At 35.9% G+C, this 17,060-nt stretch overlaps 2 protein-coding genes and 1 pseudogene across 2 annotated transcripts; all 3 read right to left on the minus strand.

Annotated features, from left to right (window-relative positions):
• Positions 1-796: 796 nt before the first annotated feature.
• Positions 797-2,621, minus strand: LOC148205482 (uncharacterized). Its single transcript, XM_088104605.1, has 4 exons — positions 2,309-2,621; positions 2,080-2,207; positions 1,830-1,901; positions 797-1,283 (listed from the first exon to the last, which is right to left on the minus strand). Exons 1-4 carry the CDS (start codon positions 2,619-2,621, stop codon positions 1,146-1,148), a joined length of 651 nt encoding a protein of 216 aa, XP_087960731.1. The 3' UTR covers positions 797-1,145.
• A 402-nt stretch (positions 2,622-3,023) lies between these two features.
• On the minus strand, positions 3,024-3,698 carry LOC124836889 (nuclear transcription factor Y subunit B-7 pseudogene; annotated as a pseudogene).
• A 6,305-nt stretch (positions 3,699-10,003) lies between these two features.
• Positions 10,004-15,685, minus strand: LOC124836864 (S-adenosyl-L-methionine-dependent methyltransferases superfamily protein). The gene is made up of 9 exons (XM_047312099.2): positions 15,532-15,685; positions 13,610-14,757; positions 13,374-13,523; positions 12,350-12,620; positions 12,041-12,151; positions 11,780-11,954; positions 10,808-11,080; positions 10,531-10,725; positions 10,004-10,456 (listed from the first exon to the last, which is right to left on the minus strand). The coding sequence occupies exons 2-9, from the start codon at positions 14,717-14,719 to the stop codon at positions 10,216-10,218; spliced, it is 2,526 nt and encodes an 841-aa protein (XP_047168055.2). The 5' UTR covers positions 14,720-14,757; positions 15,532-15,685; the 3' UTR covers positions 10,004-10,215.
• Positions 15,686-17,060: the final 1,375 nt, after the last annotated feature.

Below are 17,060 nucleotides of genomic sequence, written 5' to 3' on the forward strand. Positions count from 1 at the left end.
GTAAGCAATTGAGTAAAATACCACTTAGGCATGAGTATATAAGTACTTCCTGCACTAATAAATGTGATCATTGATATTGAATTTAACTACTTTATTATTGTTTATTTGTACATAACTACCTTAACAAATAACCACATAACACTTAAGACATAACCACTTACTGAACCAATGCTTGTGAAATCAATTTTTCACTCACTTGTGCCATTTATCTTTGATTTTTGGCAGGGTGTTCATAATTATTTGCTTTAATCATTGTACTTCGTTGTGCTATGGTTTAAAAGTTATTCAACTGCAACACTTGGTGCAATTTATTTTGTTATTAATCATTTCGTCAGTTGTACAAAACCACTTTAATATATAACATCTTTAACCAGTTTCTGGACGAATTTGTCAATTTTTTTTATATCACAACATCATATAAAACTTAGAACATAACATACATTACATTACCACTTAATTACATTACCACTTAATGCAACAACACATTCATGAAGCTAACTTTAGTACTTCACTAATTGTACTACATAACAAAGTCGTGTAACCACGCACAATATTCAAAAATGACAAGGATAAAATTGAAATACAAATCAACAAATTATGAAAGTCCTCAATTTGTTTTACTTTTAATTGTTCTTATTTGATCCACTGCTTTCATGTTTGTTGTTGTAAACAGGTGAAATCAATTTGCTAAGGATGTCATCATCAGAATGTGTTGGAGGCTTTTGGTAACAATTGGTATTGATAGACGTACTAGGTCATCACTTCGGCAACCAATATCACTTGCAAAAACCTGCACATACGGGGAGTATCATTCAAAGTGATAAAAAAAGTTCAAAAAATATATAACACCACAATAATTCTTTGTTAAAACTGCATTAGCCTCTTTAAAAATCTGTGCTTGAATGTAATTGTTTATCCTACTAAGTATCCTATCCATCTTTCCAATAAATGTACATCTCTTTAAATTTCCTCCTTATTGGTGTGCCTAAAAGATTAAAAATGCATGCGGTATCAATCAGGATACAACCACCTTAGTTATAATTGTAGCTAAAGGATAAATATTTCTATATTGTTACTTGGTTGATATGTGACCATTCCCAATGGTTATGCGCTTGTGGAGAACAATTAACTTCCAATAAAGCACTTCATATCATCAAGCATGATGGAAACACGAAAATTAGTACACTTAGAGCAACCAATAAATTTTTATAACTTATTTTAGTTGTTCCTACTTTATGAAAGCAGAGTAAATCTACCACGACAACTTCAGATGGCCATACAACCTGTTAAAAAGAATCACAACACATGTAACCAGAATCAATTAAAACAACACAGCATATATACTTCCAATTTCCAATCCACAAATTAAAACACTAACACCCACATGATACTTCCAATACTTTCAACCCTCTTCAATTTCACCACCCACAAAAATCTATACGCACATTCTATTAACACTAAAGCCACTCCAGTATCCAACTTAATATTCTCCCTTGATATGACGCTCTTGAATTCTAAAGAGTGTTTCTCCCCTTTTTCAAATTTCAATTCCTAAGTTGTTATTCACAAATGGAAGGGCAAAATTCACAAATATAAACCATTTACCAAGAGAATATTTATTGTATATACTTAAGACATAAAAGTGAAGATACTTCTTCATTTTATACACTTCTAATTAATCCAAACATAATTATCCAAGTGTGAGAAATTCATTAATAACTGTGTTTACATTTGTTAGCAACCCTAGGTCAAATAAATATGAAATGCATGACGATATGTCAATAGAGAAAAAGAAAAGGATTATTTATGATAAGGGAAAAATGAAGAACCTGTCCAGTATTTGCTTCCTCCTCTCCGACAACCAACATGTACTTGTACTGAGCTAATTGTGCTTCTCGTACCTGCAAAATGTCACAACTTCAATTTAAAGACATTTCTCTTCAATCAAGAAACAACTTTCAATTACATATTTACTAAACATTTAGTATACAAGTTACAAATCAAGCAAACCAGATTTGTCATAAATCAATATTAGTTTACAATACAGGACAATCAAATTTGTCAAACAGGGAAACTAACCAAAATAATATGCCAAATTACACATTCAAACACAGTTTTCAAATTAGACAGAAATAACTCCCCAAACCGTATTCTCTCAGTGCTTATCACGGATTGAGAATTTAGTGTTCTCCCTACCGCAACTCTCCCTCAGACCACCTTGCCCCCTTTAGTCTAGGGTTCACCAAAATGAAGCAAATACAAATGGAAAAATACAAAAATCATGACAAAAGAAGAAACAAAGAAGAACCATACACCCTCCGATTAAGTGGCACCCATGGAGTTCTCGCCTTCTCTATCAACCGAACCCTACCACAACACGCTAAAGAAGAACCATACACCCTCCGATTAAGTGGCAACCATGGAGTTCTCGCCTTCTCTATCAACCGAACCCTACCACAGCACGCTCTTCCACTTCTCCGCTTCTCTATCACCCCCAACCCTAGCAAAGCACGAAGAGCTCTTCCAAAATGTGAAATCAGACAAACTAGAAAACTGAATACAGAGAGCACCCTAAATAAAACGCAGCGTTTAGTAAATGACAATATCACCCTTCTGTACATTCACAAAATTTGGGCCCCACCGCGTGTCATATGAATGTCAAATACTTTGGCTGTGTCAAAGTATTCTTTTTCAAAAAAAAAAAGGAAATATGAGAGTTTATATTGCTACAGCTATACAAACATACACTAGACGTGCATGTTATTACATGCAAAAGCAATGTTATTGAACCCTAAAAAGTGCTTAAATTGTTGTAAAAACATGAAATTGTGTCTCCAAAAAACTGTTATATATATGTAATTGTATCCAAATGCTTTAGGCCAAGAAGAAAACGGAGAAAGAAACCCAAAAGCTGGATCACTTTATTATGAAAAATGGAGTTCTAAAGGTTATTTATTTACGCAGTGGGTATAAAATGAAAAACAAAAGCAAAGATGTATAAAAGCTTGGTGGATTTTTTAATCTTATTCGTACCAGTGTCCCACAGAATCAATCTGGTGATTCTGAATGGAGTTTGGGGAAAAGGGTAACGGAAACTTCTGATCAGAGGTGACATATGGAGGCTGAGAAATGAGATTGGTGGAGGCATATGCACCATTGAATTGTTGGTTATTATCGTCTTGGCTACTGTTACTGTTATTTTGTTGGTGCTGTTGTAGCCTTTGCTCAGAACGAAGTTGCTTTGGAATGTTAAGTTTTTCTCCTTCAATCTCTTTATATTTCTGAAGGTAAATTTTCAAGGGTTCAACGTAATCTTCAAACCCTAAGGTTGTGATGGCCCAAATCACATCATCACCGTTGATGGTCTTTCTCTTCTCCCTCTGACATTTGTCTGAGGCTTCTCCGGTGACAAAGCTGATGAACTCAGAGACACACTCTTGGACAGTTTCCTTTGCGTCCTTGGAGATTTTCCCATTGGAAGGAATAACCTTTTTCATGATTCTTCCCACGTTGGCAATGGGGAGAAACCGGTCTTGTTCTTTGTTGTGGTTATTGTTGTTATTATGGTTATTGTTGATGTTGTTGTTTTGTGTGGTTGAGGTGGTGTTTGTTGTGTTGTTGGTTGTCTTTAAGCAAGGGCTTTTGGGGCTTGCAGAGTTAAAACCATTTGGCAAAGTGTTATGGCTCTCATCTTCCATGACAATGTTGGAGATAAAGGAAATGAAGAAGAATAATATTTATTACTTAATTATGTTGCATATTATATTACTGTGTAGGTAAACTGAAAGAGAGGCATAAAACTAGGCATGCAAGAAGGGTTAAGACAAGGAAAATTCGAAAACAAAAAAATGAGTGCTGTGGATTTTTTCACCAATCAAATCCACCGGACTCGCTCTAGATGTTAGATTACAATACTATTATTGACATCCAAAACTCTCTTTCTTTCTTTATATGTCTGTGATATTCATTCAAAATCAACAACTATGTTTATATTATATATTCTTTTCATCTTTGGTTCTAATAATCAACTTTACGATAATTATATTATGCAAATGTATTAAATATATAACTGATAAGATTATTTATGATAATGATATATATATGTGTGTATGTGTGCATATATGTTGGTCAACCATTAAAGTGAGAAAACATCGAGTCATTATAAGTGTATTTCTCCACCTGCTTCTTGTTTTATGTTTTGTTATTTTAGATTTAAAATATTAATTACGTATATAATCATATATGTATGTATATATGTATATTATCTTTCAATAAAGTAAATTTTGAAAAATGAATGTTGTTTGTATAGGATAAATATGGAACAAAGTGAATGTATACATATAGATATGAAGTCTGTGATTTATATCAAACATATATACTTTAGAAAATGGGTTTTAGTGTAAAGAAAAAGAAGGAAGTTATTATATGATAAGGTGATTTTGAAAGATTTTTGTTTCAAAGGCTTGTAAACCAAAAGAAGAAGAAACTTATATGGAGGGACGTATTAAAGAACAAATTGTAAAACCGTGATGCATCTTAGGGTGAGTAAGAAATGATTGTGTACAGTTCAAAATTGGTGAAAGATCATAACCATGACTTTCTGTCGAAGACATTTGTTGCAATCTATGAGTAACATATCATATGTTATAAGGAGAAATAAAAAGAACTATGATTAGTTTTGGTATTATGATGATTACTACTGGTTTGAAAGTTATAAATATTTGGAGTTATATAAAATTTTGATAAACTTTAGTAATTGTTTATGTTGAAATAGGACGATGATCTTCGCTGAACATCTTCCAGTCTTTGTCGAACGGTCTCTTGGTTCTGAGCTCCGATCGGTCTTGTTAATCATGCATGCCAAGTGTTATGTCTCTCTTAGTTTCGGTAACCGAACACCGAATGGGGTGACCTGCAAAAGACACTCTGACGTTCAAGTCAAAAATTTTCTTTCTAGGTCTTATAGTTTTGTAGTGAGTTTAAAAACGTGAGTTTACCTCGAACCTAAACCCTTATTTATAAAGTTTAAAGGAATCTGACCAATTAATTTACCTCTTAATGGTCATTAATTCAAACCTTAATTATTTAACAGTAGCCGTTATCACATTTATTGTGTCTTAACTCTGCTACTTAGTTGTCAGGACCGAACAACTGAGAGGCTTTTTCCTGCACGTTGTCCGTTCGATCGGTGCACCTTTACCACTCGGTCGACCATGAGCCCAAAATAACTTAGGGGTTCTCTTGTACCTGTACCGTTCGGTCGGCTATGAGCCCATAGTAACATAAGCCCCCCAAGCCCTAGCAAAATGTTTGATATTGCATTGGGTTTGTAAAGTTATACTGATCGGCACAGGATTTTACCTGAGTTTCTAGGGTCATGATGATTCATACAATAGCACACGTTCTTTATTGACTAAGCAGTTTTTGCACTAAGAGTTCCCTTGGAGCGTTCCCTCAGATAAAAAATGCTAAGGTGAGAGCCACAGAAGCACTACTCACCGAATAGGGGATCTAGGAGTTCGAACTTTTCCTAGATCGAAGACGCTTGAGGGAGAGTTACGGAAGCGTTCATCACCGTTAGGTTTAGATCTCAAGAGTTCACTTGGAGCGTGTCTTAAGATCAAGGTAAGAGTTCACGAGGAGAGTTCCTTACCGTTCGATTTAGATCTTAGGAGTTCACTTGGAGCGTGCCATAAGATCAAGGTGAGAGTTCACGAGGAGCATTCCTCACTGTTCGGTTTAGATCTTAGAAGTTCACTTGGAGCGTGCCCTAAGATCAAGGTGAGAGTTCACGAGGAGCGTTCCTCACCATTCAGTTTAGATCTTAGGAGTTCACTTAGAGCGTGCCCTAAGATCAAGGTGAGAGTTCACGAAGAGCGTTCCTCACTGTTCGGTTTAGATCTTAGGAGTTCACTTGGAGCGTGCCCTAAGATCAAGGTGAGAGTTCACGAAGAGCGTTCCTCACCGTTTCGGTTTAGATCTTAGGAGTTCACTTGGAGTGTGCCCTAAGATCAAGATGAGAGTTCACGAAGAGTGTTCCTCACCGTTCGGTTTAGATCTTAGGAGTTCACTTGAAGTGTGCCCTAAGATCAAGGTGAGAGTTCACGATGACCGTTCCTCACCGTTTGGTTTAAATCTTAGGAGTTCACTTGGAGCGTGCCCTAAGATCAAGGTGAAAGTTCACGAAGAGCGTTCCTCACTGTTCGGTCGACACTAGGAGTTCACTTGGAGTGTTCCCTAGGTCGAAGATGTCAATGTGAGAGCGGTTTGAAAAGAGTTCTCTTCAGAACTTAGTTCTTTTTAGAACCCTTTCTTTTAATCGGACGGTTGATACACGATGGCTGAATGCTGAGTGCCAAATTTGACTAAGTACCTAAGGCCGAATGGTCCAGCAATTGAGGCCAAAAGGCCGAACACTTGATGCCGAATTTGGCTAAGTACTTGTGAGGCAGAATGGTCGAGCAGTTGAGGCCAGATGGCCGAGACCGTGGGGCCGAATGGCCGAGCGCTTGAGGCTACTAGATAGACGAGGTCGAACGGTTGATATAACTTGCTCAAAATTTCAATGGAAGTCATTTGATACTAATATCCGATCTGCAAATTACATCACAATTTTTTAAACTGGAAAAAACTAGTAGAAAGCTTATTTCTATTCTTGCCACAATTATGTCGTTCGGTCATGCATGCGCGCTCGCTTGCCCTCCTTTCGATCCTGGCCCGCCGAGGGTGAAACATTCTTTCTGTGCTGCCTTTTTTGGACCGCCCGCAGCTCCTTGATTCGAATGAACTCAACGGCCATCTCTTGCACTTCTGCCATGGTTAAAGGTGGTCGAGCAAATAGGCTATTCGCAAAGGAGCACGACCTCAAGGTTGTTGACAGAGTGGTGATGATGAACTTCTTATCAACACCCTTCACCTGTCGTGCGGTCTGGTTGAACCGGTCCATGAAGTCCCTGAGGTCTTCATCTTTTCCCTGTTTGATTTTAGTAAGTTCCATGTAGGTAAGGTCTTGCGTCTTATTGGAAGCGAACTGCCACTCAAACAGATGTCTCAAAGTCGCAAAACTATCCATGGTTCTGGGACGAAGAGAGTGAAACCATTCCAAAGCTTCTCCTTTAACCGACAAGGAAAAAACCCTGCACCAAACCCTTTCACTGGGTGAATAGATTGCCATGGCGTCAGTAAATGACCTCAGGTGCTCCTCCAGGTCCCCCGATCTGTCATACCTTTCCAGAACTGGGAGCACCCTTTCCGGCATTTGCCCTTTCATGATTGTAGTTGTAAACGGATGAAGAGCCCTAGCCCGAGTGGCATGAACCGTTGGGCATGACTGCTCCGGGAATTGTTTTCCCCCTGATCAGTTCCCTCCCGATCATAGTCTGGGAAATCTACTATGGGTGTCCGAGTGGGTGCAGCCGACCTTTGACTGGTCGGGGTCCTCCACCCTGCGTCACGGTGCCTACGTGCTGCATCCCGCTCGACCCTTAAAATTTCAATTTCAGCCTGCATGGCTTCCATCCTCCTCTACATCTCATGCATAAACGCCCTTGGGTCTTGAGTCATCCTTATGGTCTTGCTAGGGTGTCTTTGAAAATCCTTGGCCCTACGGTGGGCGCCAAAATGTTTCTGCTGAAATGGGAAGAGGATCTCCGCCGAATGTCCTCTAGTCTCTGTCGAACGGTCTCCTGGCTCTAAGCTTCGATCGGTCTTGTTAATCCTGCATGTTGAGCATTCTGTCTCTCCTAGTTTCGGTAACCGAACACTGAATGGGGGTGACCTGCAAAAGGCACTCCGACGCTCAAGTCAAAAATGTTCTCTATAGGTCTTATAGTTTTGTAGTGAGTTTAAAACGTGAGTTTACCTCGAACCTAAACCCTTATTTATAGAATTTAAAGGAATCTAACAAATGAATTTACCTCTTAATGATCATTAATTCAAACTTTAACTGTTTAACAGTAGCCGTTATCACATTTATTGTGCCTTAACTCTGCTCAATAGTTGTCAGGACCGAACGACTTAGAGGCCTTTTCCTACATGTTGTCCGTTCGGTCGGTGCACCTTTACTACTCGGTCGACCATGAGCCCAAAGTAATTTAGAGGTTCTCTTGCACCTATACCGTTCGATCGGCTATAAGCTCATAGTAACAGTAATGAAAGACAACAAAATTGTATATATATTATATTAGAAAACTGAAAATAAGTGAAGTTAGAAATATTCATTCTTACTAAGTAAAAACACAAGATCATTTGTTCTATTATAACGTGTAACTAGACTAAGAATAACTTGACTAATATGCTTTAGCTAGGGAGATGGTAGATCCAAAAATGATTATAATTGCTTTGAGAGTGTTGTAGTTTTTACACCACTTATGATGAGTATAACTTAATTTGTGCATCATTTATTGGTGTAATTCATCAATGGCAAAATGTCATCTTTGGTGATTATACTTTGTTTGATGAAACGACGGTTTTCTCGTAGTTGGTTATTCAAAGTGATCTTTGAAAGTACGGAAAACCAACAACTAGAAACAGTTATTGTAGACCAAGATATTGCCATGACCAAAGCAACAAGATAATGTCAAATGTATGTCATATATATTATTCTTGTGACATATAGCTAGTTATGTACCTTCTTATTTGGGTATTCTTAACTTTAAACATAAGTTCCAAAATCTGTTTAATAATTACACCAAAGGTTGTGATTTAGAAAAGAATTTGAAATCACTTAAAATGGAATGGTAAACAAATACCAATTTCATGATCATTGGTTAAACAATATGTACCAACCAAATTTGTTATAAATGGTCAAACAATTCCATCTACAAAATTTTACAATTTCGAGACTAAATATTCCACCGACTATACTTTCTAATATATTTCAAAGAATGAACTCATGAAGACAACTTGATAAATTATAATTTGTATTTTAACTTAATTTTTTGGCACCAAATTTTATATTTGGATGTATTCATTTGGAGTTTCGCATGATATACATACCATGAATTATATGGTTTATTGGGACTAGTAATTTAGAGTAATTAGCTAAGATGTTAAGTTATCTTTTGACATAATAGTAATTGGATATCATGGAATGTATTTTGCATATACCAACATAACTATTATGTAGCATTTTTAGTTCTCACACATTGAATACCACATTGTCGTTAATAAGCAAAGACATAAACCTTGAAAGTACTCTAAATTCTTATCACATAAAATAATTAAAATTTTGGATGGATTTATTTGACAAATAAATTAAATTAAATTTTGGATTTTAGACATTTTTTTATATATTCTTTGTTTCGAGATTTTTCTCATTTCTTTTATTATGATTATAGACGGATGGTCGTTATAAAATATAAGAAGAGATAATATGAAAAATAAAAATTTACGAAGAAAACAAATGCGTAACAAACATAAGAAGAAAAAAAACATAGAAAAAGTAGTTTGAAGCATAAAACTGTCGTTTTAATTTTAATTATCCTTTAAAAAATTGATAGGTTTTCAAAAATGAAATCCGGAAAAATAAGAAGAAACGAGCTAAGAATGAAGTATGTATAAAACTGATGTGCTAGGTTGTCGATGGCTTGCACACACTTAGCAGAAGGACAAAAAGCTACCAAATGTGTATGTTTATCGGTAGACACAGACCAAAAACTGGTACAATCATACCTCCTCATCATACTAAATCGAACAAAAAGTCCTGTGAAACCCTAGTCTTTCTAGTGTGGTGATTAAAATATGAAACGCGATGATTTAGTTCAGCGAACAGATCAACACGACCCCTTCCCTCTTTCTTTTTGGTAAAACAGAATCATGGGTTCCCATTACAATGCTCCTTTTATTTTCTATAGGGAAAGATTTTAAGACATAAGTAATATTAATCCTTTACTTCCAGTATTTGATATTTGAATCAAGAGCATATAGCTCCTGTCCATTATTGAATGACATAAGTACCACCAATTATGGTGAAAAACTCCCTATAACTCCCCAGAATCTCAACTAATTACCAAAAGCCTCTACATTTGAAAGAATATGATAAAATTTTCTTGACTGTATAGCACCATGTTACAGCAAAAGACACAAATCGTAACAGGGATCAAAATTCGTTACCAAGGGAAAATCAAAAGAGCACATAAATGCCTAACTATAATTATACATAAATAATGGCGGAAGTAAAGGTACAAAGAATTTTGGACAGCGAAAACCCAACAATCATGTTGATAACTTGCCAATAGCATACTCGAGTGTTTCGAATTCCGAAGGCCGCCACGTAGACTTCTGGACACACAAAAAGCCAACTTTATCTTTAGAGTAAGTCATGCGAACCTCCCACTGCATGGACTTCACCATAGCTGCTATCTCGTTAATGATTTCAGTAGTGTCCCGCACAATAAGCTTTCCCTCAGGCCTAAGAATCCTATCAACCTCAGCCATTACAGCTCTCAAATTACACCTGCATGGCCGTAGAACATTAGCATATAATACATATTACTGGTGACCAATTAGAAATGAAATAGTTGTTAGCACCTTTTCTTAATATTTGAAAATAGTCGATCTGCATGAAGTAGATCATAGGACCTCGGATAGGTGCTAAATGATTCACACCAGTCATGGTACATGCCAAAGAGACCACGTTCATAAATAATGGGAAGCGTGTCCGGAGCATTCACTGAAATCACATTCATGACCCAAATATTCAAATCCTTCAAGGCAGCAGCAAACCTGTAACACAAAAAACAAGTTGTCAAAGTGGCTATAACAGCGGCATAATTCAGAGAAAAATGGGAAATCAAATTTCGCTCACCCTCCATATACTGCTCTCATATCCATGACATTCCGCACATTGGACCACTTAATTCCGATCCCATTAAGATAAGACTTGGACACTATACGTTTCCAGTGTTCATAATCAACAGTAAAATCTTCAGGGGCGGGCTTTCCATAAACTCCAACATGAGAATTTGTAAGCCAGTAAGGTGAGTTGGTCAATCTTGCTGGCCAACTTTCTGGCCATTGTGACCCACGTTCTGTTGAATTCACTGGTATTTTATGCATGCAATCTTGTAATGGAATGTTCCTGCAGACAGAGAGATTAGGTAGCAGCTATATATACTTACACCTTTTTGGGTGCATGATAACGATCCAATTAATGCACAGGAGAAGTTTAAAAAACGTAGTGTGAGATTGTCAATGTTCTATCTTATAAAATAAATACTGCGGGGAGATTGAAAAGGTAGAAACTACAGAAATAAAGCATTTGTTCATTTGTAGCAGAATCCGATTGTAACAAAATAACCGCACAACGTTTGATTTGTGACTGTATGTTTTTCACACATGTTCCCTGTGGGAAAATTGAATAAATATTTAATTACGCATGGGTCCCTATAATTTGCATTTTTTACACTTTAGTCTCTACTCATTTTAGTTTTAACACACAATTTAGTCTGTTTTAGTCGACAAATTTGGACACCAAGGACTAAAAGTAGACTGAAATATATGTAGAAACTAAAACAGATTAAAAAATGTGAAGGGACTGAGAAAATAAAAAATGTATGCCTAGAAACTAAAGTGAATAATTTTTAGGTGTAGGGATTAAAGCATAAAATTGTGCAAATATAAAATCTAGAGGAGTAACTAAACCTTGACTAGAAATATATACAATATTTATATTCCAGTGAAAGATGAATATCAACAATTAACGTAGTATGAAACTCCTTTTTTCTGTTTTTTATTTTTAAAGAAAACATTGTTGATGTGTCAATTAACAAAGAAATACCATGCTGCATTAGGATCGTCGGAGTCTGGACACATAGGAGGCTGAGCAGTAGAACGTTTTTCATAACATTCATTAGAATCTGGCTTCTTGAACACAGCGATACCAACTCCATTAAGTTTATCCTTGGTGATGGACACTAGTTCCCAGCATATTGCTTTTGTTAGTTTCTTCATATCTGCAAATTAATTCAGAAAAAGTCAGAACTAATGCAGCAGCGTTAAACTGATTAACAGAGGCAGACAACAGTATATCATTGTCTACCTGTCCATATTTCAACATCTTCAGCAAGCTTCTGGTAAATAGGAGTAGCAGACCATACAAAGAAACCACCTGGTCGCAAAACTCTGTTCAGCTCTAAAAGAAGTTTCCCACCTACACGTATACAAGGAGCAAGTCCGAAAAAAATCCAGTTAAATTTATATGAATTTTACATCTATTACACTCTATATAGAAGTTCTCTTAATACCTAAATGCCCAAGCCGCGGGAAAGCACCACAACGCTACATAAAATTTCAAACTTGTATGAACAAAAAATTTATCTAATCAAAGTCAAAGTTAGGTCGTTTCTACCTTCTATATGCCAAGGAACTCTACAGCGTGCACAATGGACTGCATCAAATACTCTCCCAGGGAAGGGAAGCCTCTTTGTGCCCATCACAGCGGATATAGCAGGAATCCCTCTTTCAAGTGCAAATTGTACCTGAGCTTCGTGTTCATCTTTTGGTGCCATTGACATTGTAAGTACATCTCTTTCAAAGAGAAAGCCGCCAAAGCTGGCAACACCGCATCCAACATCTAAAATCACACGTGTGCGTTTGCCCCAAGCAATATCAGGCACAGACTGCAGCGTCAATGTTCCGTATATTAAGTGCAAAACTCAACATCAAAAAAGAAAACATATCACAGCCACATAAAGCATAATTTCTTTTAGTCATTACCATGTCTAAGTTCTCATATTGCCAAAGAATTCTTTTGGCAGAAGTTAAAATTATGCTGATATTTCTATTTGTTACATTTTGGTTGTCTCCAAGCACACATATATGCATAATACAAAACAAAAATTTAACATTTGTATTAGCATTTTTTTCTCTAGTTGTCAGAGAAGCTCAATGTAGAACCTCAAATCCCATAGTACAGTCAGTAACATCATCTTGTTTAAAGTTCCAATCTATCAGGGTTCCGCCAACCCCAAAAGGTTAGACATTGAACAAATTGCAATCACTTATTTTAATGCTAATATAATATCTAATATTTTCTTTGCTTTGAATATCAATGTTAATATTAATGTCAGACGTCAGACAAAATTAATCTCGTACCATTCACCTAAGAAATGTGAATGTTAGATCAACAGGAAACATTTTGTTTTATGATTTCCCTAATGAGTGCCTTTAGAGCACACGTTAAGGAATTACATTATGAAGTTTTAAATAAAATGTACAAACATTTAATATGTATAAAATCTAATAAGTTGTATAGCACATACAACATATAGTAACATGCAGCAATTTTTTCTCCAGATTTATATATAAAATCTCAACACTAGTAAAAGCAACTAACAGTTAACCTGACAAGAATAGGGTATACATTTATTTACCTGTTGTATGAAGTCAATGTAATGAAGTGCACCGTGTTTGAATTGGGTTCCACCACCTGGAAAAGTAAGGTATTCGCCAGTTACTTTCACCCAATTCTGGTGCCCCTTATATTCCGCAAGCTTAGTGTGTGGAACATTAGAATACCATATCTGCAGGAAAACAGTTTATTATTTAGTGAAAGAATAAAATTTTAAACAAAGAATGGTAACTGACAAGCATTTGTGTCATTGTCTACCTTCTCTCTGCTCTTGGGCCATTCAATCGGGCGTTTGTATCCATTAGGAAGAGCGACAAGGCAGGTAGGAGGTTTTTGGGGGCATTGCCTTTCTCTGTGCTCGTAGTGTTTGGTGCTTGGAAGACTACTGATTGCTTTCAAGTTGTCGAGGCATGGAATGAAATCAGGGCCAGTAGTGACATTGCACAGTTTCCAATCGTACCCAGTAGACTGCTTGGAGGATTCTTGAGATTCCTTTTCATTATTTGACTTTGATGCCTGAGTCGAAAAAGAACCATTTTGCGGGGTACTTTCATTCAGAAGATCTGACTGAGCTACAGAAGGGAATGCATCAGTTGAACCCTGGTTGTTGGCAGTGTCATCAGTTTTCTTATCGGAATTTTCGTCAGAGTCTTTGGTACCAGTTTGTTCCACGTTTTCTTCGGTCGTATCTGGTGTTTCACCTGCATCATCAGATTTCTTATCATCTGAATATGAATCGAACTGCCTGTTCTCATTTGATTCGGGTTTACTTTCAGTCCCATCGGATTCTGATTTTTTATCGTTCTCATCAGAATCTGATTTCTTCACGCTCTCATCAGAATCTGATTTCTTCACGCTTTCGTCAGAATCCGATTTCTTCACGCTCTCATCAAAATCTGATTTCCTCTCGCTAACATTTGAATCTTGATTTTCTGTTTTTGTATCAACAGAAGGTTTCTCTTCAGACTTTTCGTCCGATTTATCTTCTGTTTTTTCTGGCTCGTCAGAGCTTTTATAAGGTTCCACACTACTATCCCCTTTTGTTGCATCAGCAGACAGATCTCCCTGATTTTCTTCAAACTGTTGAGAACTTTTATTAGAGGGGTCAGTTGCCTGTTCTGTCACCTCGCTCTGTTCTTGCACCTCGCTTTGTTCTTTCACCCCACTCTGATCCTGCCCCTCATTCTTATTATCCTGAGACATATCTACGTTTTGCACAGGCACTACAGACGATGACGTCATCATCCAAATACCAAACAAGCAAAGAGCAACAAACACGACAATAGTCACTGTCGAAAGGTAGCTCGTTGCCGATCGCTTATTATTATTATTAATATTATCTATTCTAGTATACTTAGCTTGAGCCATGTTGTTTGAGGGAGCAACTGTTCACAGATAGTTTAGACCTGCAACATAAGCCAAACAACAATTTAACACCATCCAAATTGTTAGGCATGGATCAGTTCTGAATTGCCAATATCTATGCAGTTAGATGAAAAAGACAAATACATTCACTCAATTGCCAATATTCATCAGTTAGATGAAAAAATAAATACATACGAAAAAATAAATATAAATCTGGAAATAATAACAAAAATTGGCAAAAACTTAAGGTGACGACTGAATTTGACAAGTTATAAGAAGGTCCACTAAATTGATTCCGTTTGACGACTGTCGAAGCCTTGCACAATTTGAGAGGAAACACAAAGATAGACATTAAGATGCATGTTTCTCTCTCTCAACCCGAGAACATCGTCTCACAAAGTAAAACGACCAGATCTAACAAAATTCAACAAACAAGAACGAGCTAGAAACATATAAAACAACCAGAAAAAATGGATGACAAAAATTCAACAACGAAGATTCCATTACCAAGAATTACGGAACCGACACATTTCAAAGATTCAAGACATTCAACGAACCGAAAACAGAAACAAAGACGGGTTCAACTCTAAATCAACAACATTCCAGCGCAGATCTACTCTGCCAGGAAAAAAAAAAAAGCCTGCACCGAAGTCACGCAAAATGCATGCTAAGATAAAAGGAAGCAACAAGAAAAACGTCCAATCGAAATAAGCAAAACCGCGAATGCGAAAATTAAATAGAGAAAAACGCAATTCCGTTGAAATAGCCGGTAGATCTGAATAGCTTGAAATGAAAGAAAGGTTAACTGGACGAACCTATAGCTGTTCCGAATACGAGAAGCAAGAGGAGGAAGTTAACTCATCGTGTCGCGCATGGCGAAAGTGAAAAAGAGAAGAACGCAGAAAGAAAACACGGAAATGGAGTGCAACGAGGAAGTGTTTTGAGATAGATATAATAAAACGAGAGGATGGGGTACACCAGCGTTTTGTCTTTATGGGAGGAATGCGTTCAATCAGCGGCGTGAGTTAATTGTATTATTTTTTTTTTAATATTCAAAATAAAAAATTTAAAATATTAATAGTTTAAAGAATTTATGTTGTAATTAAACATGGAAATCTTACTGAATGTGACGTTTGTGAGAGAAAATAAATAAAATTAAAAAGAAAAAGTATCAGTAGACATTAATATACTAGTATGTATTAGAAAGTGACCTCCCCATGAATGGCGTGAAACCGGTGGGGATCAACATTTCAACGTGTTCGCGTATGCCAAACAAAGACCCATGTCGCAGTAAATTCGAGAGGGTATATAGGTAATAAAGTGTAATATTCTTTTTTCAATATTAATTAATGGAAATTGTCATATTAAGAAAAACCTGCACGTGCTCTGTCTCGAATCTCCACGTAAAAATGAATATTGTTTATTAAAAAGAGTTGCCTACAACTTAAGGCACAAAAATATTCAACGTGCCATTCATAATGTATTTGCAGATCGAATTTAAATAATTTTTTTAAGGAGATAACTTGGATTTTACTTTTTTTAAAATAAATAATATTTCTGAAGTGTTTGGACACGTACCAAACGAAGGTCGTTGAGATCTGTAACGTGGTTCCCACCTCAAGTGGAGATGTTTGAGACTTTTGAATCGGTGGGTTGTTTTTTCTTTATTCTTTTAATTTACAAGATTGCATAATGTGACGTGTCATGGGTAGGTTGGGAAAAAGACTGAAAAGGACGCGTGAGGAAAATGAAGTGCATTAACACAAACACAATGTCAGAAATGGTAAAAAATATATTGTAAAAGAAATTGTGAAACATATTACATGAATATTTTAACTGAGTACATAAAAGAGAATAAAATTTGTAAATATTTTTAACAGACATGCCTAGTAAGGGAGTATAGGTATTTAATTATTTGTTAATAGAGTGGATATAGATATTATGACATGCAAATATTTATTATTTATTAATAAATTTTATTTGAGTATTTTTTTAAATTAAAGTGATTGAAATAAAACTATTAGTAAAAGAAAAATTAATCATAATTTTTTTTTAAATTTATATTGTAACATAATTCATTTAAGTTTTTTAAGAAAAATCTAAATTTATTTACGCTTAACATTTTATTGAGTAACCTAATTTAAATTGTATTTAAAAGTTGTGTTCTTTTTATCTAAGTTTATATTTTCAATATTTTTGTTTAAAAATTAAAAAAATTTATACATAAAAGTATTCACGGATATTCATAAATATTGACAGGTATTTTTATACATATACTTAACAAATGAAACATATTTTTAGGACATAACGAGTAGACGTTTTCCATCCATGCATATAAATTAAC

This window comes from Vigna umbellata, chromosome 1 (assembly GCF_029865625.1).
Source record: "Vigna umbellata cultivar VRB3 chromosome 1, Vumbellata_1.0, whole genome shotgun sequence".
Classification (NCBI taxonomy): Eukaryota; Viridiplantae; Streptophyta; class Magnoliopsida; order Fabales; family Fabaceae; genus Vigna; species Vigna umbellata.